General features: G+C 32.0%; 4 protein-coding genes across 9 annotated transcripts in view; 3 read left to right on the forward strand and 1 right to left on the reverse strand.

Moving 5' to 3' along the window:
- Positions 1-115: 115 nt before the first annotated feature.
- LOC132708527 (translocon-associated protein subunit gamma) lies at positions 116-962 on the forward strand. Its single transcript, XM_060680875.1, has one exon. It carries the CDS (start codon positions 274-276, stop codon positions 823-825), a length of 552 nt encoding a protein of 183 aa, XP_060536858.1. The 5' UTR covers positions 116-273; the 3' UTR covers positions 826-962.
- Positions 963-1,016: 54 nt separating this feature from the next.
- Positions 1,017-2,196, reverse strand: LOC132708526 (G patch domain-containing protein 11). Its single transcript, XM_060680874.1, has 3 exons — positions 1,998-2,196; positions 1,485-1,941; positions 1,017-1,427 (listed from the first exon to the last, which is right to left on the reverse strand). The coding sequence occupies exons 1-3, from the start codon at positions 2,045-2,047 to the stop codon at positions 1,149-1,151; spliced, it is 786 nt and encodes a 261-aa protein (XP_060536857.1). The 5' UTR covers positions 2,048-2,196; the 3' UTR covers positions 1,017-1,148.
- A 254-nt stretch (positions 2,197-2,450) lies between these two features.
- Positions 2,451-6,100, forward strand: LOC132708523 (FERM domain-containing protein 5). 5 transcript variants are annotated; one of them, XM_060680869.1, is made up of 9 exons: positions 2,451-2,689; positions 2,742-2,846; positions 2,897-3,116; positions 3,174-3,385; positions 3,521-3,685; positions 3,919-4,007; positions 4,773-4,990; positions 5,051-5,236; positions 5,291-6,100. In XM_060680869.1, the coding sequence occupies exons 1-9, from the start codon at positions 2,594-2,596 to the stop codon at positions 5,725-5,727; spliced, it is 1,728 nt and encodes a 575-aa protein (XP_060536852.1). In that variant the 5' UTR covers positions 2,451-2,593; the 3' UTR covers positions 5,728-6,100. The 5 variants fall into 5 exon arrangements, with proteins under 5 accessions (XP_060536852.1, XP_060536853.1, XP_060536848.1 ...); XM_060680870.1 differs by having other exon boundaries at positions 3,533-3,685; XM_060680865.1 differs by having other exon boundaries at positions 5,051-6,100.
- Positions 6,101-8,320: 2,220 nt separating this feature from the next.
- The window catches only part of LOC132708592 (plexin-B), a 188,126-nt gene continuing 171,242 nt past the window's right edge, over positions 8,321-25,204 (forward strand). For both annotated transcript variants that reach the window (XM_060680996.1, XM_060680997.1), the window contains exon 1: positions 8,321-8,784. The gene's annotated coding sequence lies outside the window, so the exon portion shown is untranslated. The remainder of the gene's footprint in view (positions 8,785-25,204) is intronic.

Genomic DNA, 25,204 nt, shown 5'->3' on the forward strand with positions numbered 1-25,204 from the left:
CCTGTAATCTTTAATGATACTTATACAATAATTTGCATCTTGGTCTATTCAGAATTTTCAATCCAAAAGAAGAGTCATTGAACACTGACAATCAAAAGAAGAAAATCTTTGTGTTCTGTACCGCCAACGTGTAGTTTGTTTACTGCATCATCGTTCATGTGATTACGTGGATGCTTGGATAACTTAAAAGTGTTACTTGAAACGTCTTTTACCAGTTGTCACCCTCATTTGGCATTAAGTTTCTGTTGTGCGTGTGTGAATAAAATCCAAAGTATGTCCAAACAGCAAAATAAAGGATTTACGAAAGAAGAGGAGCTACTTCTTCAAGATTTCAGTAGAAATGTTTCGACTAAATCATCAGCTCTATTTTATGGGAACGCATTTATTGTATCCGCAATTCCAATATGGTTATTTTGGAGGATTCATATGATGGACATTTATGCTTCACTCATTCTGTTTGTGGGTGTGACTGTAGTGTCTACATATTTGTTAGCCATGGCCTATAGAAACACTAAATTTACTTTGAAACATAAAATTGCTGTGAAGAGAGAGGAAGCAGTTACCAGAGATTTGATGAAAAAACTTGCTGATGACAAGAAGATGAGCAAAAAGGAAAAGGATGAGAGAATATTGTGGCAGAAGAATGAAGTCGCAGATTTTGAAGCTACTACTTATTCCATTTTCCATAATAATGCTCTATTTTTAACAATAGTTATTTTTGCTAGTTTTTATTTTTTGCGTTCATTTTCTCCTGCTGTTAACTACACTTTGTCAATTGGCTCAGCTGCTGGGCTTTTAGCCCTTTTGTCAACGGGCTCTCAATAATATTTAGTGCATTCATTTGCTATGTAGATTTATAGAGGTATTTATGTTAAACCTGTTAAAACATAAGTTGTTCTCCTAATTTATTTGCATTTCATTTACTATTTTGTTAGCTTACATTTGATCAATAAAACAAATTTCAACTATACAGTCATTTTATTGTACAATCAAGTAACCAACTTATAACACTTTAAACTGCCATTTGAATAGCTTAAATCAGAAATTTTCAACTTGCCCACTGAAAATCAAATGCACAAAAGAAATTAACATTTCAATTGCATTAAGTGGAAACAACAAAAGATAAATAAATAAACAACCGAAACTGTTTAATCCAGTTCATCATCATGATCCATTCTATAAGGCCCAGGACAATTTTCTTTTAAATCCTCTATGTCTATTCCAGTTATAACACAGTAAAGACAGTACAAATGTTTACTTCTGATATAATCAATTAAAGCAAACAAATTTTCTTCTGTAACATACTGTTCAAATTCTTCATCTTCATCACTACTGTCTGTATCTTCACAAGTATGCTTTCCCATTTTTCTTCTCCTTTTTATTGTATCTTTAGTCCAAAAGAAATCTTCTATTGGATCTTTAATATTCTGAAACCAGGTACATATTTATACCACCAATACTGTATATCCATAGAAAATACTTACACTCCTGAAATCTAATTCCTCACAAACTTTTTGAGCCTTGAAGAAATCTCTGCGCATTTGACTCAAGTTTTTCCTTTCCTTATTAGCCAATCTATACTGGACCTCATAATGCTTCAAGTTTTTAACCTTCTGATGCTGCTTCCTTGTAAACATTTCCTTTATATGAGATTCTCTGCCTACTCCGGATGTACCTTGCTTCAAAACAATATCTATTGGTTCTTTGATACCACTTTTGGCTCTTCCTAAACTCTCCCCCGACTTGAAACCCATCTTTTCAAGCATCCGAAAACCCTTATTTTCAGAAGATAATGCTGTATTTAAACCCCTTTCTCTATTTTCTCTTTCTATTTCACCCAAAGTCTTTGGCCTTTTGCTTGAAGATTCGAATTTCTTTTTAAATAATTCGTGCTTGCGTTTTTCCCTGTTAACTAAGAGGCTTGGCCGCACATCGTCTTTGCTGAAAATGAGGAAAGTATTTATTTTTAAATTTGTTAAACATAGGAAAATTTTTACCAGTCAACCAACACCTTAAAAGACATGTAGTCATCTTCAGAATCGGACATTTTTTCAGTAATTTAAAATGGTTTAATCAAATTTGCAAGACATTTATTTACTAGAAATATTGTTCTTTCAATTTTAGATTAAACTGTCAGAAATAGGTAGTCAACAAAGATCACTTGCTTGGGGAGGCAATGCGGATTTTATGGTCAGTTTTTTTTTATACTCTATACAACAGTGAAATCACAGATCACAACTAATCTACTACTGTGGTAAAACTGCTAAGGGACAATTGATGCAAAATACGAAAAATTTCCTCAGTTAATTACAACTACCCATTAAACGTTTTGTTACTAAGCCACCCGCTTTCTTCCTATTTGGAAAATAGACAAAAAAAAACGAAAGAGAGAGATAGTGATTCGGAAAAGGAAATATAGGCTCTTTCATTTGCCCTATATATTCCAGCTATTTTCTTTCCTTTCTGTGGTGTTTTGGTGTTTTTTGGTGTTCGGGAATGTATGTCATGTGTGTTTTAATATTTATTTTGGAATGATTACTTTACTTCTACAGTTTATTAGCTCAAAAGACGACTATTTTATTTCTTTAAAAAAATGTTAAAGTTTGCATCTAAACATGACAGCAATATTGTTTATAAATGTACTGTGCGTCTATTGGAGGATACTGAAATACTGGAATGTGAATATAGGGTAAATAATTAGATATTAAATTTTTCTCAGTAATATGTTTTCATGATTTTAGCCGCACGATAAAGGGAAATATTTATTAGATTATGTTTGCCAGCAACTAAATCTTGTGGAACAGGATTACTTAGGTCTCCGATATGTGGACTGTCAAGCTCAGAGAGTAAGTTATAATTTTTGCCATAGGGATAAGCCTTAAGATTGTTATTTTAGCACTGGCTGGATCTAAGTAAATCGATATGCAAACAAGTTAAAGATATGGATCCTGTTTTATTTAGTTTTCGAGTAAAATTTTATCCACCAGACCCATTTAGACTAAAAGAGGAGATTACTAGATATCAAATTTTTCTTCAGTTAAAACGAGATTTATTGCACGGTAGACTATACTGCGGTACAAATGAGGCTGCTATGCTCTGCGCTTTAATTGTACAGGGTATTTAATTTCCATTATCTTGTTGGGTCGTGTACTATAGATGTTCAACCTTTCTAGGTGAATTAGGAGATTATGATCCAGAACTTCATGTGTCTAATTATATTTCGGACATGAAAATTTTGTTAAAACAAACTGAAGCAATTGAACAGAAAGCAATAGAAATACATAAGAAACAGTTAAAAGGACAAAGCCAGTCCCAAGTAGAGAATACATTCTTAAAGTTAGCTTGCCAGTTAGATACTTACGGGATTGATCCACATCCAGTTAAGGTAAGGTTGGAATAGGAGTGACTATAAAACTTTAAATTATTCCACCAATTGATGCTCTTTATTATCTTACCATGTTATGAAATTTTAAGATTTATGGTCCCTCCTATAAGATAATTTATGTCATTCCTGAAATAGGGTCTGTTGCAGGATCATAAAGGCACTCAGCTTTATTTAGGAATTAATTATAGCGGAATTTTAACATTCCAGGGGAGCAGGAAAACGCACCACTTTAGGTGGCCAGATATACAAAAAATTAATTATGAAGGAAAGATGTTTATTATACATTTAAATTATAACGATGTAAGTTTAAATAAAAATAAAAGCTCCTGTTTGTAGGTATAGCAGGTATGAATATTGATTATTAGTTGTGATTATGTGCTATTTACTTAAATTAAAGTTGAACTTAAATCTGTTGCTAGATGGAGAGATCAATATTTGTTGCCTGTATTTGTGTGTTTTTATGTATATATTGTTCTTTCTCTGGTAACCTTTGTTAAATTATTTTTAAGTGTTTGTTATTTTTTTTTTAACAGAAGAAGCATACCGTTGGTTTTAAGTGTCCAACTGGAGCAGCTTGTAGACACATATGGAGATGTGCTATCGAGCAAATGCTCTTTTTTACGTAAGTTCTCATTAGTAAATTGTAGGTTTTAATTAAGGGATATCACATATTGTTGGATGTGCATTTTTTTTTCCGCAATTGTAATGAATTTCATGGGAGATATCCGGTAATTAATGTTGCATAGCACTATTTGAAACTTTTATAAGAGCAATATAAAAAACCAGACTAAACGTAATATTAAGTTCTACAATCTTATATATATTTTTATGTTTATAGATATAAGAAAGTGACCAATTGCTTTTGAATGGATTATCCAAGGGTGGTCATTAACATACAATGCAACAAGATTATTACCTTAATTAATGTTTAAAATTAATTATTTACCTTAATTATTAATAATAATCTTGTTGCATTGTATGTGAATGACCACCCTTGGATAATCCGTTCAAGAGCAATTGGTGTCTTTCTTATATCTATGAACAGATCATACCAAATTTATGAAAAAAACAAAGGCGTATTACTTTTTTTAAACTCAACTGCCATATCTGCGCTAATGATTACTTTTAGTTGTGGATTGTATTTTTTTTAATTTAAATTTGACCTAAACTTTTTTTGTGGATTTTAAAGAAGTGCTTGTGGGAAGTTCGATAAAGGACAATAATGGTGTCACTGTGTGCCAATAATTAACGGACGTCCCATGTTTGCCCTGAATGATTCCGGCACAAAATATTTTATGTATTACCGTTATTTTTTGCTTTAAGTGTTTGCACCCTCGCACCAAGCTCGTAGTAGGATGGCACAAAATAAATAATATTGTTAATACAGTTTGCCAACTAGTTCCGATGCTCCTTCTGTGGTAACCGGAGGTGGATTGTTCTCCTGGGGAACAAAGTTCAAGTATACTGGAAGGACTGAAAAAGAAATATTGGGTGATACCGGGTCACCCAGTAGAAAAGAACCATCAATACAACGTTCATCTAGTGTTAGACGGAAAGCTTCGAGCGTTCCTGCTACTCCCTCTACACCTCTACAGCCTCATTTAGGTTGTTATTGTTCTGGGCATAGCGGGAATTTCAATTTATTCATTTTTTTACATTCATTAGGGTATAGTAGCTTACCGCGTTCGAGTCACTCTGACGTCGGCGGTTCCCGCATGGAATGTAGTAGTAGTACGGGATTGTTGTCTGGCTTAGATGGTAATCCTGCCCAAGCTTATAGTGATGTTGCTGCCTTAGAAACTGTATGTGAGGATCCAGAAGCAATAGGAAGCAAAAGGTTACGAACTACAGGTAAATTGCGGCTCATTCGTTCAGGTTTAGTCAGCGTCTCCATTTTTTTTTCAGTACTTAAAGATGATTCCAGTGATAGATTTAGTGATTATTATTTCCGCGATTCGTTTGAACATTCCTCTTCCGACTCTCAAATAATTGATAACACTTATCGATACGATACTTCGAATCCATCGCATCGTTCTAGTCGTAGTCAAACTCCGTTGTCTCATTCTCAAGTAGATGGGCGTGTCGCAAGTTCGTACAACGCCACGCCAAATGTTCAGCAACAAAATTTTGCCAAAAAAAAGAGATTTAATGTAATCCGTGCGTTCGTGCCCACTTTAGTAACGGTTACTCTGTTTGTGCTTTTAGCCACGATTCTAATGTTAGAAACTGACTTGTCTATTTTTGGCAGTATCAACAGCATTCCGGAAATCGTTGCTTTGAAGTATCATATATACGAGCCGATTAAAACCTACGTTAAAAGTAAAATGTCATTTTTGTTTTAATATTGCTGTCGATATTGCTTTCATTTTTCCATCGTTTATATGAATGTAGAATTTGATCGAGAAATGTTGTAAATCGTTACTCCAGTCGTAGCAGATTAATATTTAGCATAATCCACAACGAATTAAAAAAATTCCAATTAAATGCCTTCGCGCTTGCCGAGTTATTTTCGTCGCTTTGATTTTGTTTATATAAACAGTATAGCCCAGATATGGATGCATACAATATGAGAATTGGCGAAAATTTTTTAAATAAAAATTGGAACATAGGTTTGTTCTTGGCTCGAAATGAAAAATATTCTCGCTCTACTTCGTTTTAATTGAAACCAATTAAAAAAGTTTTTATTGCAAAGTTATTTTAAAATGAACTTAGCGAAAAACGGATGATGTACCCTATCAATTTTTTTCCCCAAATTTTTCACTGCACTACAAATTAACATTTTTGGAATCATTTTTTTATGTTTATATATTCATTTTTTATATTTAACAAAATAGTTCAATGCACCGTTTTGTTAACAAATTTATTACTTCATCTTAAAAATGGAGAAAAATTGGGGGAAAAAAGTTTGGAATCTTTCTAGAATCCGAAAACGAGCTTTTGGAAGAAATTGATAAAGGGATTGGGTAACCATTTACTTAACATGCAATCATTTAAGGGTTAGTTTTAGTTTGAGCTGAATTGCTTGAGATTTACTCAGTATAATATAGTTCTTGTTACCATTTCGAATAATCTAGCTTTGTGTCTTGTAGTTTCCCAACATAATTTATTTATATATTTTTTATTTATTTATTATTTATCACACTTTAAAGCTGCGTTTTAGTGGTATTTTCGCCCGATTATTAGGTATTCCATTGTTTTTTATAAAATAGTTTGCAAAACTTTTTTTGCACGCTGTCGAAGTTAATGAAACACCGAGCAAATTAGGTAGCAAGTTTTTTTCAAAATTCACCCGTCAACGATTAAATGGTATGCGAGAAACTCCTTCATCAGTAGTTTATATGTAGACAAAAGATCGCCATTTTTTAAGAGCTTCAAGAAACTAACGTTATTCTTTGAGTAAACTGTGTTTTTGGCCCGTTTGAAATGGAAATTTTTTTTTTCGACCAAGATAGTTAAACAATTTAAACAGTTAGCTAGATATAGCAATATACTCGGATTTCATCGCATATAAATTAGCTCTGAAAACCACTTTTGAAAGATGGGATTGATATGTCCATTACACCAAACCTTCAAATGCCATTGTTCCTAGTCAGTGGCTTGCTTCAATTTTCTCCGTTTTTCAGTAGTATTGTTGCCCTCTATTTTTTTAGTCTGCTGATCAGCGAGCTTCTAGGGGATTATTTATCTGCAATCATGTTGTTTGCTTTGTTTAGATTTATTATTCGGATCTCAATGAAAATTTGAAGAATAAACCTTTTTTTTATTATTTGATGTGTATAATTAAAAAATCTGTGATCTTTTTCCAATCTTCTGCTTTAGGAATAGTTTTAAAGATGTACAAATGAAATAGACTCCTTAATCAAAAACGTACTATATTTTTTATTTCGGCTTAAATAGTAGTTTCCGATAAAATCTGGAAAGTATGAATGCAAAGCTTTTTGACATTCCGTTTCGAATTTGTTTTTTTATTGCCGCACAATAAGAAATCAAAATATTTTTTATAATTGTAATAATTTAAGGGGCCATAAAATTATACTCCATAAGATATTTTTCTTCCACATTTAACCGAGAAGCTATATTTTATACACGCCAGATGACATAGTATTTATTAAATAAATAAGTCCATATATTGGTGGGGAAGAATAAACATTTATATCTTGTGGTGTTATTTTTATTAACAGTTATCACAATACCTGGTTTTAGCATTTAAGAAAATATTTGTTTTTGTAATGATTTTCTACAGAATGTAACTTTTTGCCAAATAAAAATCTAAGTCAATTATAAATACATTATTTATTTGATAAACCTATAAAACACAGAAATTATATTTAGGCAACTATGTAACTATGATTTATGTTTATAAAATGATTGGTTGTTTTCAGTTCTTCTAAAGCGGAAAACGCTTAATGTAGACCTGATTGCCACATTTTGCTAAATAAAAATCAATCACATAGAAATGAATATTACATTAATTAAATAATTTTAGTACTCATATATTTTATTCAAAACTTCAAATATTTAATGCACAGTATTACTGGTTGCCTATCATTAAAGCCAAGTGGTGTTTCTCTTCAGTATATTTCAAATTTAATTGGGTAAAAATTAAAAGTTAAGTTTTGGATGGTAAGTAGAGGTATCTATTATAGACTGCATTATTTTTATTATTCTACCAGCCAGTATATAATTTTTATCGCTTTGAAAATTAATTATTGATATTATGATTTTGTTTTTAAAACAATAAACAACAAATGCTTCCATTTTTTAAAATTCAAACTGAATTTACTAGTTCCATTCAATTTGTAAAAAGTTAATAATCTTTTAGTTGGCGCGTTTCAATAACTTAGCAAGAAATTCTATGGGGTGCTGTCATCTGGTGGCGCAAATTGAAAAACAAGAGAAGTTGTGTAGCTGGTTGTGTTCCGTGTCGGTAGTCAAGTCAAAATCATAGCTGCATTGATGTTATTTGAGCTCGGATATTTTGTTAGTATAAGACACTCCCAGCGATTTTTCAAAAATAATTAAAGTTTTTGACAGAAGTTTGAGTAAACATTTAGTGAAATTTATAGATTAGTGTTCGCGTAATTGCCGAGCAGACAAAGAATTCTTGTTAAATGCATTCTTCATAGTTCGTTTCAAAATGGAGTAGAACATTTTTGTTGTTATTCTCAAGGAAACACGAGAACAACGTGCTTGGATATTGATAGTTTGTAATTTGAAACGATGGACCTTTGTCCTGTGTAGTCCTCAAAACAAACAATGGTATAATCGTATTAACTGTGTTTGTGTAAAATTTCGCGAAAGATTTTGTACCAAGTGAATATTCTTGGATGCTGCAGGATCTATGTTTGACCTTTGTGCATTCAAGATTCTTTCGACAAGAACCCTATTATCCATGTGAGGTAAGATATGCCGTTAAATGTCCTTTACAGGATTATTCGTGGCAAATTGTTAGTTGGAAAGCTTTCTACAGCAGAAGCGAGTTGTTTATTTATTTACATTATAATCCTACCTGTGTGATGATAACTTACGGTTGTTTAATTAAAGTAGAATTTGCTTTGCGGCTTTGCGAGGGTTGTTAATAACACACCGTAAAATTTTGTTATTTGTGGGCGAAATAAAGGGTGATAAGGATTACTTTCCTGTCTCTTATATTATTACTTAATTTAGTGCATAATCTTCAATTTATGAAAATTAGCGCTGTTTTATACCGAAATGGTTTAATTTTTTGCATGTTTGTAATATGTTGTAAACTATTATTATTAGAATTGGACATCAAAAACCGTTACAATATAAATTTTCTCCCGAACTTCGTTTCCCATGCATCTCTAAACTTCCTGATATGTACATCTTTCCGTACATCTTAAATCTTTTATATAGCTCGGCATTTCGAATAAAAGCATTTTTCACATAAATATTTTAGTAAATCCTGTTTCCGTAACCTTATAGCATTTTTATACAATAATTCCCCAGATAATTCTACATTCAACACTCAAGTTTCGGAAAGTTTTGCTCCTTCTGCGCCATTGGAAAGCCCCAGTTTTAAAATTGATTATAAAAGTTGTAAGAAAACTTTCGGCGTATTCGACTCCAAATCTGTATTGTAGGCGATCGAGATTAAGTAAGTATTGATGTCTAGCGATATGAATTTTTACAGGCACCCGTAGACGAGACTAAATTTATTTTTCTCTTTCTTTTTAACTTATTCGTTTTGTTTTCAAAAGAGCCCTTTGTGGAGATAAATGGACTGTATCAAAAAAGTTTAAGCAGAGAGTTTTAACTCCTTACCTTGATATTTTCCGTTTCTGCTTCTTGGTGCTTAGGATGGATACGCCTGGCCCATAATGTTTAACCAGGGAAAAAGGCGGTAAAAACTTTCAGCAATGCACGCGGTGAGTCAATTGCAAATAAATAAAATGAAATTAGGTTTCCCTAATGTTAAAAAACTTAAATGTGTCTTGTGAAATGATTGTTCCTGATATCTTTTTGTACTACTGCATTTCACACGTGAAGTTTTGTTCTATACCATAAATCTTCTATAATTTCGAATTAGGTTCTTTGCAATCTGCTGGTGCTCATATACGTACTTAGAATCATTAACAGAAAAGTGTGGTTATTTTTGTTGCTATTTCATGATGTCAAATGTCATGTTTAGAAAGACGTATTTTTGGAAGTCGTTCCTTCTTAAAGTTAGCTATAAATAAGACCGGATACGAATGACGTTTTTCATAACTTGATTTGATTAATTGCATTTGGGTAATGGCTGGAGCAGTTTCTATTAATATTGATTATGTTTGTTGGATCGTTTGGGAGTTTTTGGTAATAAACTATGATCGTTAAAAGTTTCGATGGCAATGTTGGACGTTGCGCATTGTAATTAAATATGGATGATTAAATACTTGTTATAATATTGGATGTGGCCTTGTCCTTCAGATAACCACCCGTAAGATTAACTCATAAAGGGCCGGGAGGTAACGGACAATTAATAAATGTTCTAGGTGGTGGGCATAATTGAGTGTTAAACTAGGTATGAATAGTTTATAGTTTAACGGGTTTATGAGATACATACAATCCGGCTAAGTATTTGAATCGCTAGATAGGGAAATACAGCCTTTTATGATTTGCCTGTCAATTTTCCGTTTAATTAACAAGGGTTGTAGAATATTAATTTAGATCCGATCGTTTTACGTAACACATCGGGATTAGGTATAGGAATAAGTTAGTCGCTATTAAATCAATGCTGGGAAAGTCAATTTAAATTATCGAAAAGTCAGGCAATTTAATTACCCCAACTTTTATGTTGTAGTTGTCTTAAAAAACAACACAATTTAAAGGGTCGGCATTTCCAACAATTTGCAAAAGTCGCAGATTGTTATTGGAAAAATTTATTGTGGACCAAATTCTTTAAATTGTTTAGAGAGTTTTTGGAAGAATTAGTTCGCCTTCCAAGGTTGGTCGTTCAAGATAGTTGATGTAAATTGGAATTTTGATTAAAAAAATTGAGGTTTTTTAAAAAAAATCCTATTGATTTGAAATAAATAAGAAATAGAAGTTCAGATTTTCACGAAATTATATATTTTCACATCACTATCGAGGTTGAACAGGATACTCAATTAATTTTTTAGACTTAACTATTACGAAAGCGCAAAACCAATCAAAATTTTCAGTATATCATAAACCTTCACACACGGACACAGTCATACATAACAGCTCAAATCACCATTATACACACAAAATGGTTACATTTCACTCTTTTATACACGGACTTCTTAATACTCCACTCTCAACAGAAAACTACAACAAAGAACTAATATCATTAAACAAATTGCACTGAACAACGGCCATACTCCGTCCAATAACGATAAAATTATAAATAAAAAACAAATCCAGGTAGATCCTTCAAGAAACGCATTAACGAACATAAAAGAGCGTTTACAAACAATAGTCTAGGTTCTAATTATGCTACATCCTTAAACGAAGAAAAACACATTTTTGACTACAATTTTGATATTTTACACACAGCCACAAAAAGTAGAAAATTAAATTTATTGGAAGTCATGAAGATTAACAAAATGAGACATTCAAATGTATTGCTTAACGATCGATTAGATTTAAATACCTCTCCAATACTAAACTTAAATTCTCACAACATTAATTAAGGTTTTATTGTCATTTTTCGATATATATAGTAGCAGGTAGTTTGTAAATATTACATTTGATAAAGACGCTGTGTGTGAATATATATAATTTCGTGAAAATCTGAACTTTTAGTTCTTATTTATTTTGTTAAAACGGATTTTCATCGAGTAAAACCATCTCAGTTCAATTTTTGATTTGATACAAAGAAAACTAAGTTCGTTTTCGTTTGATCCACATGGTAAGCTGGGTGGCCAGTATTTTGACAGAGATTTTATTGTAGCGGCTACCTTAAATACAGCCTAACAACGTTCGTTTCCGAACGTTCAGGTATAAAACGGGCTGTTACAATTTCCTTTGTTCGTCCCGCCAAACAATGTCTAATTGAACCTTTCCACGTTCGAAATATGAACTTGTGTGGGCGATTATGGTCCTTTAAGCATGCTTTGTATTGCGGAGCTTTTATGTTGATAAATATGTTTGAGCAGTTTGGTTTGCCCTTTATTGGCAAAATATCTCGTCATAGAACGCTTTATTATTTATTTGCGGCAAATATAGTGTAGTTTAAGTGAACTTTCATCAATTCTCTCGCCATTTTTGAATTTTGATAATATGATTCAATCTAGTTCGACTTATGATTTTAAAAACAAAAATAAAATACACAACAGGATAATTGGCGAAACTTCAGCAAATTCGGAAGATCCGGAAGTTCCACAAGATTTGGAAATAGTATTCCAGTAGCTCGTGGAAGTTTCTTTGAAATATGTAACTGCTTTTAAATGCTACAAGGAAGTACGTAAAAAAACTCAGCATAAATTTTATTATTTCCTTGAATATGTGTATAATTGGTATTATTATTCAGTTTTCACGGCTGAAGCGAATAAATAAATAAACAGTCACTTTAAAAATTCTAGTGGAAAATTTTGAATGTATTATATGATATTATAGGCTTCTGTGCCGGTGCTACAGACTATACTGTATTTGAGGTAGCCAGGCATATGTCCTATATCAGGATTTTGCTATTCTGATCCTTACAGGGTGTAGGTGTTGGTTCTTTGGCCTCCAGGTGGTGTGAATTGACGAGGAATAGTCAACATCGGCCGTATTTTGCAGACTACAGATTAGAATTTGGGAGAGTTAGCTTTTAGCGACCATCCAAAACGATCTATGGTACAACTCAGCTTCCATAATGATTCCTTGGTGTAAGCTCCTTGCTTCTGGTACAACGCGTGTATGGTTGGTAGAATTTGCACTTTTTTCTTTTACCTCCACTAGATACTGCAGTGAACCAAGCATTATTCTCACGACATTTTTTTTGAGGATTCCTTGGTCTATCTTTTTCCTGGCGTGTCTCTCTCCATCTTCTTGATTACGATTTTCGAGGAGCGTTAAGGCGATTTTAACTACTTCAGTACTGTCTAGCTGCCCGTAGGTGTATTGAATCTCTTTTGTGTTTGTTCCGCCAGGAATATTCTGAGTTAGGTATAAAAGACAGTCTTGGTGACCGCAAAATATATCTTGTATTTAAACACGAAATATGAATTTATTAATCGAGATCGTAGGATTTTATTGAAATTTTATCGACAGAGAAAACTTCATCCAGAATAAATCTCAATTTGCTTTAGAAACTTAATATCGGAAGTTGCTTTGGCCACGAATTGATTTTGTAAAAATCCATCTTGAAACCAACTTTGGTTTCATCGGACTCATACAAATATTGGGGGGTGGGGGGCGTTTGATGGGACCTCATCGATTTTGCGTGAAATTTATTATTATGAAAAAGCACTAGCCCCAGGTAATTGACAAAGTGGACAAACAATCCACCGTCAATATTTATACGTTCCTCTCTATCGATGTTTCACTTTATTGGTAAACTTTTTCACCCACGCGAGATCATATTTTACTCGAATATTAGGCTTATAGAAATAAATGGTATTCTGAAAATAGATTGAAAAATGATATTCCGGAATCTTATGTAATAAGGCCGTCAAAAAAATCATAGAATCGGGCAAAGTCTATTTTTATAAAATTGAGCATATACCGCTTGTGTATCTTATGTACTAGGTGCGATTTTTAAAAATAATAGTAAGGTTTGTGCCAGAGATGGAGAAAGAGAACGGGTGGAGGTTGGTAAGCAAACAATAAGAAATTGAAGACTTGGCCGAAAAGGACATTTCTTTCTGATAAACTTCTGAAATTGTTGTAACTTCTCTAACACCATTTCAGGAAAGCAGAAGGCATGTCTTCCTCGACAGAAGTTACATGAAAAAACCTCCTTTCAAATTTTAGACATGCTTCTATCTTCTATCTTAAACGTACATGGAAAGGAGAATATTTCTTATATTGTAGACCGACGTACCGCGTTGTTTTTAAGAATAATTAAGTTGGTCTAGGAAAACCATTTGCCATTAAGCCGTAAAAGAATCATAAAGATGAGGATGTAGTAAAACACTAATAAATTAGAATTAACACCGACATAACCCGAGTACTGTAATCATACAGCGCCAAACAAATGCAAAATTATGTGTGTTGAGCATGATAACAACTTTAAATGCTATTCGAACTCACAATATGGAAGGTTTTTTACGTTACACCAAGACCGAACGTAATTACACATAGTTTTCCCTAATATTCCTCAATCTTTAATAAGTCTGCGCTAGTTCAGCATTTCTAGCACTTCAGTACTCATAAAATATGAGAATTTTCCAAGAAAATCAAGATAAAAAATAAGTACAAGTTATATTTTCGTACGATTCTAATGGGTTTTCTGGAAATCTGTGACCAGTGATCTTTAACTGAACACCATATACCAGGCGTCAATTATTGATCGAATTTGGACTACATGTACGGTTGATGAAGATGTGTTTTTACGTGGAAAAAAATACTTCCGGTGGAGCCTCCGCTCAAGCATGTTCACAATCTCTACTATAATTGCCTTTCCAACGATATTCAATTTTCAATTCTGACAACGGATTTCAATTTTCTTTCAAATTTAATTATCGAAAGGCCTATTGTAAACAAAAATCACCTTTTTAATAACACATTAGAAGTTGCTATGCTCTTTTTTAGTTTTTTAGTTTTATAATAAAATTTTGCATGTAATCAATTCTTCTACCAACTAAAAATCAGGGGCCTATAGAAATCTATAAACAACCTAACAATCTTAACCGCAACTCAGGTCTCTACCTGTCATGGTGTTTATGCGCCTCACTTACCAGGTAAAGAGTGAAATGCTACCCAGTTTCAGTCAAGCTCTGAAGAAGCCAACAGGATGATTGGCGAAACGTCAGCAAGTTCGACTCAGCAAAAACTGACGCAAGCGGAATCCAGAAGCTGAAAAAAAAAAAAGCCAGAGCTTTTGAAAATCTTATAAATATCAATAACAAATTTTCAAATCGATAGAAAAATATTTACTAATCAGTAACGTTTTTTTTATTAAATACTTTAACAACACTTTAATAAACCCTTTAAGTCCGGTAATAAAGAAAATAAGGAAAATTACCCTCCTATTGCTGTGACCAATAGACTAAATAAATTTCTGAAGTTCTGCAGTTTCTTAGAAAAAAAGAACTTACTTTGCCCGACACAATTTGGTCTTAGATCTGGCATGACTAGCAAAAATGCAATGCAGGGGTATGAAAAATTGGAATTTTCATAGATTTACCAAGGATTGACACTACTTCAAAAATTGTGGAATTTAAAATAGGTCAAAACAAAGGGTGAATTTAGTAAAGATTTCTTGGCCCTGTGTTATGTCTACCCTACATGCTAATGACAATGTATCTGCTCTACCGATGACAGTGTTAAATTAACCAAAGCGAAATTGTCTTGGAAAGAACTTCATGAGCTGTCGAAAAAGTATTTATCAATTGTTAGGTTATGAATGGACCAAAAATGGAAAAATTGTAAATATCTTGGTGTTTGCATAGACTCAAATTTAAAATATGACTTTTATATTAACTACATTGTTAAAAACATTTATTTATCTAAGTCAGCCATATGAAACAATTCAATAAATACAAGAGCATTACTTCTGAGAGTGTAGTAACCCAGGGATGGAGTCTGAGTGCATCTTATAAGCTTTATAGGTCCACGTATATTGTTTCAAAAGAGTTTTCACTATTCTTAAGCACAAATTAAAATAGGAAAATTAACAAGAATTAAAATCTGTTTTTTACTAAGTATACTTATGAACCTTAATATTACATTGATCGGTTTTCGTAGGCTGCTGTTATTGCTTATTTAGTTTTTTCTATACTGAGTATATTTTTAAATTACAGCTATCGGCAAGCTACCTCATTAGATTAGATAGCTTTATAATTTAATTGATTTATTTATTTTGGAAGAAAATGCCATTATGTGGGACGTATATCTTCGTAAAAAAATGTACAAGTTTGCATTTCAAATAGCGAACTTGATATTACTGCCTCTCAATTAATAATAGAAATATCTTTTGACTAAAGAGGTGACTTGGCCGCTCGATGTATGCCATGTTTGATACGTTTTTCAAACATGGCACATATAATCATAATTAATAATTAAATTAAATTAATTAGAAAATTAATTCAAAAAAATAATTAATTAAAAATTATTTTGACACACAATAACCTTACTTCTAAAAAAATTAACACTGAAGAAAAAAATATGCAATCTGAATCTCCAGCAGAGCATTGGCACTTTTTTTTTAAACACTTTGTATATTTTTCGAGAGGTGGATCGGTTTACAATTACAAACGTCCTCTTAATGTTCTTCGATTTGAATATCGAACTCAATCTTTGCACACATAAATTATTATTCTCTTTGCTGAAACTTACTAACTACCTACTCAATCGAAGAGTTTTCTAATAAAATTCAACTTGTTTCAACTTTTCAATAAAATTAGGCATCGCAGAACGGAAGCTGCATTTTATACGGAATCTTTTCCAGTGGAGTTTTTCAAATGTGTGATGTCTAGAGGCAACTTAAAAAAAAACCATCGAAACACTCAATTCGGAAGTGATTTCTCTCTCCTCATAAATCCCGAGAGAGATATTTGTCATCCACATTACAATTTTAAATAGCCTTCGTTAACCGATGTTTTTGGGGGATAAAAATAGAGGCGCTTTCTTTCTATGAGAGTGATATATTTACTCGTTATTCTCTGTTCCGGAATATTGGAAACCAATGTTTCATGCCGTCGGTTCAGAAAAGTACAGCCAACAAAAACAAACATCGCGGATACGCCAGTCACCGTCCTGACACTTTGAAATTTGGATTGTAACAAAAATATTTACCCCCGCTCCCCTACGTTCATTAAGTACTTTTCGAGATAATTCTCTTTTTATTCGCTTTTGCAGTTGGTTACTTTGAAATTTTGAGTTCCAAATGAAATTTGTGCCTGAGACAGCGAGATTTGGACTTTAACTAAAACCAAAAATTGTACTAAAATATTTGCTTGTCTCATTTCTTTTTTATTCTTTCTTTTGCGAATTGATATTTGAACTTTTTTGGCTTTTTTATTTTTACCATTTATCGCGAGAATTTTGTCTGTATTTTTTTTAGAAGTTCAAATCTGGATTTTATCAGAAATATTTACCTGACTTTTACCGATTGTATTGTTTTTTTGTTATTTATTTTGATGTATCAACTCTGAAGAGGCTCCTTCTGCCACCTTTGTATGAGTAATTATATTGTTGAAAACAATTTGTTTGTTATAGGTTATAAATATTTCGTGGAATTACTACCTCTTTATCAGTTTCTTCAATATTTCTAAATTTGCCTATGTCAAGCTCATTTTTGGTTGGTATAATAGTCACGATATCTTCTAACTGTAGTTCAAATTCAGGTTTCGCCTAAATTTTTTGGGTATGCTTGTTTTTTTATAGATTTATTATAAAACGTGTTCACAATGTCTTAAGTATTAAGATTGTTTTTTGCAACACTTTTGTTGGCTGTTTAGATACACAAAAAACAATAACCCGCGTATTGATACGTTTCGTTTAACTGAAGCTCATTTGAAGTAGTGGCAACGTTGCAAAGTTCCGTGCCCGTCTCAAACTAGTATTAATATTTAGCGTCAGTATGCTTAATCATTATTAAACACAATGGCTATCTTCTTTTTTTTTATTGGGCAGTCTTGATTCGTTTATTTGGCCCGTTAGGAGTATGACAGTTTGACAGTTTATCTGTTCGAGATAAATAAAATATAACATATTTAATAAATGCAAAGCAGATGTTTAAACGATAGAAGGCATACCTAGATTTTAAGTATCGAACGAGGTAAAACGCATTTGAGGTTTGTTGAGATGCTATATTTTTGTTTTAAAAATTGGGATAAAATTCACGCCTTTAATTTTTCCAATGACAGTAAGAAACACTGTATTTTGTTACAAGTTTATTTGATATTAATTAAATATTTTTGGCACTAAAAAATCTTGTTCTAGTGCAGCTATTGCTTTGTTGAGGTTGAACGGATAGTTGTACTCTTGCCAACAATTTTTGAACCAATAAGAACCGATTACTGTCTTGGTTATTTTAATACTTCTCGGATAACCAAGCCCACACATTGGAAACTAAAAAATATTTAACTCCGGATTAAAAGTGCTCAGCTATGTAGGCAATTTTAAACGAAGAGAGATGTAGCATTAATTCCTTAGATGGGATAACATTTGTTTATATACCCGAGCCAGTCGACGTGTTAATAAAAACGCATCCTTATCTCCGCATGCCTTCTTGTCTATCAATAAAATTGTAAGTATGCCTTTTCCAGGACCCGATTCAATATTTTGCTGTAACTTTTGAGCGATGACATTGAAGAATACATCAGGTCCTATGAGACAATAATTTTTCAATGAAGCTGAAATGTGGACTTGAAAAAGCACCCCAAACAAAATAAATGAGAGATAGAAGATACATTCATACGTTTCAGAGTTTTATGAGAAGCAGTTGTTGTGGTGTGGGCCCATGAAACGAATAGAGAGCGAAGAAGGATTGCTCCAAAATTGTCAAAATGGAGCCCTGAGTAACAAAGAACAGAAGAATCACAACCAAGATTAGTTTCTTAGTTTTATCAGGGTTGGTCTAACACTGGAAAGCCTAAGTAAGGAAGTGAATTTTAAGCAGTTTTCAAAATGTTGAAATTTGCTAAATTATATTGGAAAACACCACGTGTTTTACAGAATATTGATTTTCTGTTAGTTAGACCAGCATTTTTTGGACAAAAAGGTATTAATTGTCACGCAAGACCAATTGAAATGCCAATGATTTTTCTTTGGCCACATTACCCTCAAATAAGGGACAGAATGGGTTAGTTGTTAAAAATGTACCCTTAATCCGTGTCAGTTATTTAGAAGAGCATTTTTTGGAAATTTGTTTACTTAAAAAACGGTATAAATTGTCACGAAAGACATACAGAAATGTTAAGGATTTTTATTTGACCACATTTACTCAAAGTAAAAAATTGAATTGCTCTTTTGTTAGAAATGTAGCCTTCATTCTTGTTAGTTATTTAGAAGAGCATTTTTTGGAAGATCGTTGACTTAAAAAACGGTATAAATTGTCACGAAAGGCATATAGAAACGTCAACGATTTTTATTTGGCCATGTTTACTCTAAGTAAAAAACGTAATTGCGCGTTTGTTAAAAATGTTGCCTTAAAAAACGGTATAAATTTTCAGGGAAGACATAGAGAAGTGGCACGGATTATTCTTTGGCCACATTAACCCCAAATAACTAATGGAATTGCTCGGTTGTTAAAAAATCTATAAATTGTTACGAAATACAATAGAAAAGTCATGGAATTGCTCCGTTGTTAAAAAAGTAGGCTCAATCCGACCCTGTTGTCTAGAGCCTTTTATACCGTGTAGCTGGCTCCTGTTACCAACTAGACGAGTTATTAGACTTTTTATTCTGCAGCTCTTGCAACTTCTCGTTAAGGTTGAAACGAAAAAATAAATAACATTGAAGATTGCATTAAAGTAGATCATTCAAAATTAGTGCCGCCAGTCAAAGCGGTTTAGAAAAGAAATTATTAAATGAAATGTAAAATTAACTGACAATACGAACTGATGGCTGGGTAGCCAAGTCGTAATTTTGCAAAGCTTATACGAGGTCGCATAAATTAATTTGCTTTAACAAATCGATGTATTGTTGAAGCCGAAAGTAATCCTGATTCAATTATGATAACGAAAGTTCCATTATGATCGTAATTCGTGTATAAGGCTGCGTCATATTTGTAGTCGGCATTCTCTAAATTAAAATCGGTCTAGCCTTTAAGGCTTCGGGGTCCGGTGCAAGCAAAACAAATGCCATTCCGCTGCTATTTTCTGGTCGTTTCCGAGCATTTGACTTGCTAATGAAACGGCAAGGGCGACAATTTGGATAACTGTAGAAACATCTGCTAGAAAAATTTCCCTAAAACAATAGAACAACCGCAAGAGGAAACTTCATCTACCCGTGTAATTTCTTAATTGTTTGCGAACCGCATTCGCTAGCGACAGTATTTTCCTTAGATTTAGCTTGCTATTTAGATCAGAAAAATGTGTGGTGGATCACAAAAGGGCGAAAATAAAAAAAATATAATCAGTTAAAATGTCGCTTTTATGTTTCGGCAACTCAAAAAGGGTTTTCAAGTTTTTAAAATTGGTTTTAATTATTGAAACCGGAGCCTCTTTAAAAGAAGTATTCTCAAAGAGCTCAAACAAGTAACATTAAATAATCATACATCCCTCCCTAGGGCTGGCCCTCCTTGCAAACCAAAACCAAAAGATGCTGTCAAGCTGGTTTAGTAATATACTGCGATCGTTGGTTTACTTCATGCTTGCGAAAGTTAGACACTTGGAAATGGGTAGAAAGAATATCTAAGAACTTAGTCTCATGCACAAAACAAAAGAATTGATGTGCTGCATTAAAGAACGAAAACTGCGATATATAGGTCATACGAGGTGATTTGAAGTACTGATGCCCATTATAACGAGAAAAGTTCATAGTGGGAAGGAGACAGAATTAATGACCTAAGGCAATGATTAGCAGCAGTTTAGAAAAATTCTTTGAGTAGTAAGGAGTAGCAAGAAGTAATACGCTGTGCTAGCTATAGAAATTACCATATTTTCATATCCTGCCATACCTTATACAACATCTAAATCATAATGTAAGATTATTCTGGGATAACGTATCACCGGTTGACATCGATCATCTGATTTGTAGCATCCGTCAAAAGAGTTGCAGAATGATAAAACTTTCAATACATTTGTTTGGAAATATAATCGATTGTTGTTCATATTAAACTATTTAACAACATATGATGATCGCGTTATTTTTGCACAGGAATTAGACATTGAATATATGGCAAGAAAGCTGAAAGAAGAGCAGGAATCGTGAGGTCTTAAAATAATTATGAATAAAACTGAATACTTATATAAAGACAAAATCAGTACTAGGAAAACTAACCAAAAAACTCATCGTGGACTGCTGTTAAACAGCGCTCTGACTAAAGGAAAGGAAAATAGATTTATGAAAGTCTAAAAGGCTTCCTTGCGATTCTCGGGTGCTATCACAGTTTAATCATTTTAATTGCGTGTTCAAGCCTTGTCAGATACAATGGGGAAGGATGGTATTGGAAAAGTTCAACACTCCTCTCTTGGATTGCTAAATAAAGTTGGATAGAGAACCCATATTTCTCACCACATTTGGTTAGGTCAGGCTGGTTGAATCGATTAAAACTTTGCTACCATAGCAAAATCATTAAATGTGCAAAACCGCTTTATCTGTAAAACAAAATTAAACTTCGGATGGATGTCCATAAACTGAATCTCTGTAGACGAGGTCTCGTAACTGTGTCACAGCATCTAAACGATCGGGATATAGTTTGCTTGGTCCTGAAAAATAAGTTTCAAAATTAGTTTGAAAATGTGTGTGATGCCGTTTTCGTTTCTACCTAAGTAAGCTAGTAAGTAGTAAGATAACTCCTTAGAAAATTTAATGCTAGATTTTGAGCTATATCATTATCTGGCTGTGCCAGATAACTTTCTTAGCCCTTTGCTACCAAATTCAATTCAATTCAATATTTATTATTATTGTTAGTAATATTTCAAAGCATCGTGCAGAATATCATCTTATATGAAGCAGAAGTGTGGCCAATGATAACAGCAATAAGAAACAAAGTAAGATCCCTCGGATTGGGTTATACGAGAAGATTGCTACAAGAACTGTAGAAATATAGTAAAGAATGGGAGTAGAATTCAATAGCAAGGAAACTAGAAAACGGAGCACCACAATGGTATGTCCATAGGATGCTAGAACACAAGTGACCAAAAGGGTTCTGTTCTGGTTCTGGCTAAAAGCTAACAATAAAGTATTTGATTTGAAAAAAAAAATTCCTTTAAGAGTTAAATAAAAGAAAACTTTTATGAGTATGTTGTGTATGGGTGTCTCAAAGGGAACGGAGATCTGATAGCAACTATAACTAACATGAAATTGATATCGACACTTGTAAGTTATACTAGAAGTAAGTGTAAACGTACTTCTTTTAAATAGAATATACATTATACAATTTTCTTTATAGAAAAAAGCATGTTTAAATATTTTGATGTTTATTAATATAAATTGATGAAAAAATTACAATGAAAGTCGGAAATAATATTGGATTAAGTGAACACATCAAAAAATTCAAATTAAAGATCCCACCAATAAAATTCGTTTTTGCGTTTGTCAAAATTAGTTACATTGCAATCAAATGTTAACGCCGATCTACAAATAACTTAAAAATATTCATTTAATATTTTTGTTTTAATTTTTTAAAGTTGCTAATAATTAATAAAAAGTTCTCAAACTTCAACAAAATACACCAGATTTTACACACTCATATGATTTCACAGATTTCACAAAGATTTAATGGATTTTAGATTTTACATTTTATGGATTTTCAAATAACTTCTACAAATTCAACTTCTTTTTAAAAATACCTAACCAAAACTAACCAAATGTTACACGTTAGACGTCAATCTTCAAATAACTTAAATTAAAGCATTTTAAATAATAAACAAATTAAAATTTACAAAAATAAAAAATATGCAAAAATATAATAAATATCAGTAATATAAATAAATATAAATTAACTGCAAATTGGCTGTAATAATATTGTGAAAATTTGGTTCAAGATAGTGGGATATTTTCTGCATTTTTTTTATTACCATATTATTTTTTACTGCCAATAAATAAAAGAATTGAGATAGCGAGAGGTAGAGGACTTTCAAATTGGGAACGGAATTATATTAAATTTAAAATAATAAAAATGCATGTAGCACTATTACTTAAACTGTCTACGGGGCCTTTGTACAATATTTTTCATTTTTATTAAGCGAAGTCGTTTTTTCTCATCCGTTAGGGCGTTCACGTCAGTATAACTTGACATTTCACAAATATCCTTTTTAACGGGGACTCTAGATGAAAAAATAATTTGTTTAATAAATTTCTCGACGGTTCTACGCGAGGCTAAATGAAATCATTTAGCTATACTTAATTCACGGGGAGCCCGCGCCATCATTTTTCTTAGCAATTTCCCTTACGTGTAGGAAAATTCCCTGCGGGTTAGCCAAAACCGCGTTCCGTTTTAACTGATTGATCGTCTCATAGTTCCCATCCGCACAGAAAAAGCGAAAGAAATGATTGTCACTTAAGTAACAAATTATCTACGGGTGCTTTACTTTGCAGACTATTACAAATAACATGGTTCCGGCTGCTTTCATTTTTTTTAGGAACGGTTTTTCAATGTTTTCAATATTTATTTATTTGGATTAAATAATAAAGACTTAAGAGAAAAAACCAAAATTATTTGATTAATAATTTTTCCTCAACAATTTTAAAATTTGATTTAACGGATTTAAGTTACCATGAGATGCAAATCCCATTATCATTTAACCAATTTGACAATTATTATTTATTTATTTTTATTTGTCTATATTTTATTTATTAATATTTTTATTTGTTAGTATTTTATTTATTATTATTATTATTATTATGATTATGATTATAATAATAATAATAATAATAATAATAATAATAATAATAATAATAATAATAATAATAATAATTATTATTATTATTATTATTATTTATCATGTAACTTTATCATGTGTTATCAATTGTTGCTTCTTCAAGTATTGTTTTTTATTTTTATTAAATATAATCTTCAAAATGTATTTCTGTGTTACAATTAGGGGTTCTAAGATAGTCTTATAAGGCTGCACCTTATGTAGTTAGACTGTAACCAATTACTGACTGTGCCAGAGCAAAGTATGCAGTTTTTACCATCCTTATTGTCATAAACTGCCGAATAATTAACATTCACACTAAAGCTGTGATTGGCACATTAACTGGTCCACTGTATTTCAGCAGTTAGAGCCAAGGTACCTTTTGTGTTCATTTAAATATTATAATTAAAACCTGAAAGATTATTATCAAACCAAGGTATTATGGCTTCATTGCATTCTCGGTTTTAGTTATGATTTCTACTCATGTTTAATCCTTATAGATAGATATATGGCCTTCAAATCATTTATGTAGTAAAAAATAAACTTCTAATTACAATTACAATTACAAAGTTAATATTTCCATTTTAAACTTCTGTTTTGAACTATATAGACTAACATAATTTGATTAAAATGTAAAAAAATAAATAATAACAAAGTTCAGATTTTCACGAAATTTTATATATTCACATGATAATTGTTTCGACAACACCGTGTCTTTATCAAATGTAATATTTACAAACTGCCTTCTACTATATATACCGAAAAATGATAATAAAACAAATGTCTCATTTTGTTAATCTCCATTGCTTCGAATAAATTTAATTTTCTACTTTTTGCGGCTATATGTAAAATATCAAAATTGTCGTCAAAAATGTTTTTTTCTGTGTTTAAGTGTGTAGCATAATTAGAATCTAGACTATTGTTTTTAAACGCTCTTTTATGTTCGTTAATGCGTTTCTTGAAGGATCTACCTGTTTGTCCGATATAAATTTTAGGACAAGATCCGCATTTTAACCTGTAGATACCTGATTTTTGAGATTTTGGACATTTCGTTTTATTGTTTTTTAAAAATTTTCCTATTGTGTTGTTAGTTCTGAAAGCTTTTTTTAAACCACATTTTGACAAATGTTTTGAAACTTTTTCACTAGGTTCTCCTATGTATGTAATTGTTTTAAATTGTTCGTATTCTGTATTAGGTTTCAGATAAATAGAGTTTATTGTTGTCTGGATTTGTTTTTTATTTATAATTTTATCTATAGTGGACGGATTGTAGCCGTTCTTCAGTGCAATTTGTTTAATGATATTAAGTTCTTTGTTGTCTAAAAAATTAAAAGATTTATCCTGTTCAATCTCGATAGTGAATTTTAATACGATTATGTAATGAGTTAATGTAATTTAAAAAAGAATTCAATTGTTTGTCCGTTCCAACAAAGCAAGCAAAGACATCATACACGTATCTATACCACCATAGAAAACTTTTACTTGAAGGATGTTCTAGTATGTTTTCCAAATTATCCATAAAAATCTCGACTAACAAAGGACTAATGTCCAATAAATTCAAAATAATTTTGGTCTAAAGATACTATTAAGCAATCTAATAAATCTTGTTTCACCAATGGGTTAACCTGTTTCCGAGTTAGGGTGAAATCTACTAAATCTATCACATCCATAGGTGGAA

This window comes from Cylas formicarius, unplaced genomic scaffold, assembly GCF_029955315.1.
Source record: "Cylas formicarius isolate icCylForm1 unplaced genomic scaffold, icCylForm1.1 PGA_scaffold_12__32_contigs__length_19106922, whole genome shotgun sequence".
Lineage (NCBI taxonomy): Eukaryota > Metazoa > Arthropoda > Insecta > Coleoptera > Brentidae > Cylas > Cylas formicarius.

Bases quoted from the DNA above. Each gene is read 5' to 3' on its own strand.
- LOC132708527 (XM_060680875.1), top strand. From the start codon at position 274: ATGTCCAAACAGCAAAATAAAGGATTTACGAAAGAAGAGGAGCTACTT.
- LOC132708526 (XM_060680874.1), bottom strand. From the start codon at position 2,047: ATGTCCGATTCTGAAGATGACTACATGTCTTTTAAGGTGTTGGTTGAC. The intron at 1,942-1,997 runs GTAAAAATTTTC...CCTCATTTTCAG, and splicing joins TTTAAGGTGTTGGTTGACTG to CAAAGACGATGTGCGGCCAA. The intron at 1,428-1,484 runs GTAAGTATTTTC...ACCTGGTTTCAG, and splicing joins AGGAATTAGATTTCAGGAGT to AATATTAAAGATCCAATAGA.
- LOC132708523 (XM_060680865.1), top strand. From the start codon at position 2,594: ATGTTAAAGTTTGCATCTAAACATGACAGCAATATTGTTTATAAATGT. The intron at 3,686-3,918 runs GTAAGTTTAAAT...TTTTTTTAACAG, and splicing joins TACATTTAAATTATAACGAT to AAGAAGCATACCGTTGGTTT. The intron at 4,008-4,772 runs GTAAGTTCTCAT...TTGTTAATACAG, and splicing joins GAGCAAATGCTCTTTTTTAC to TTTGCCAACTAGTTCCGATG.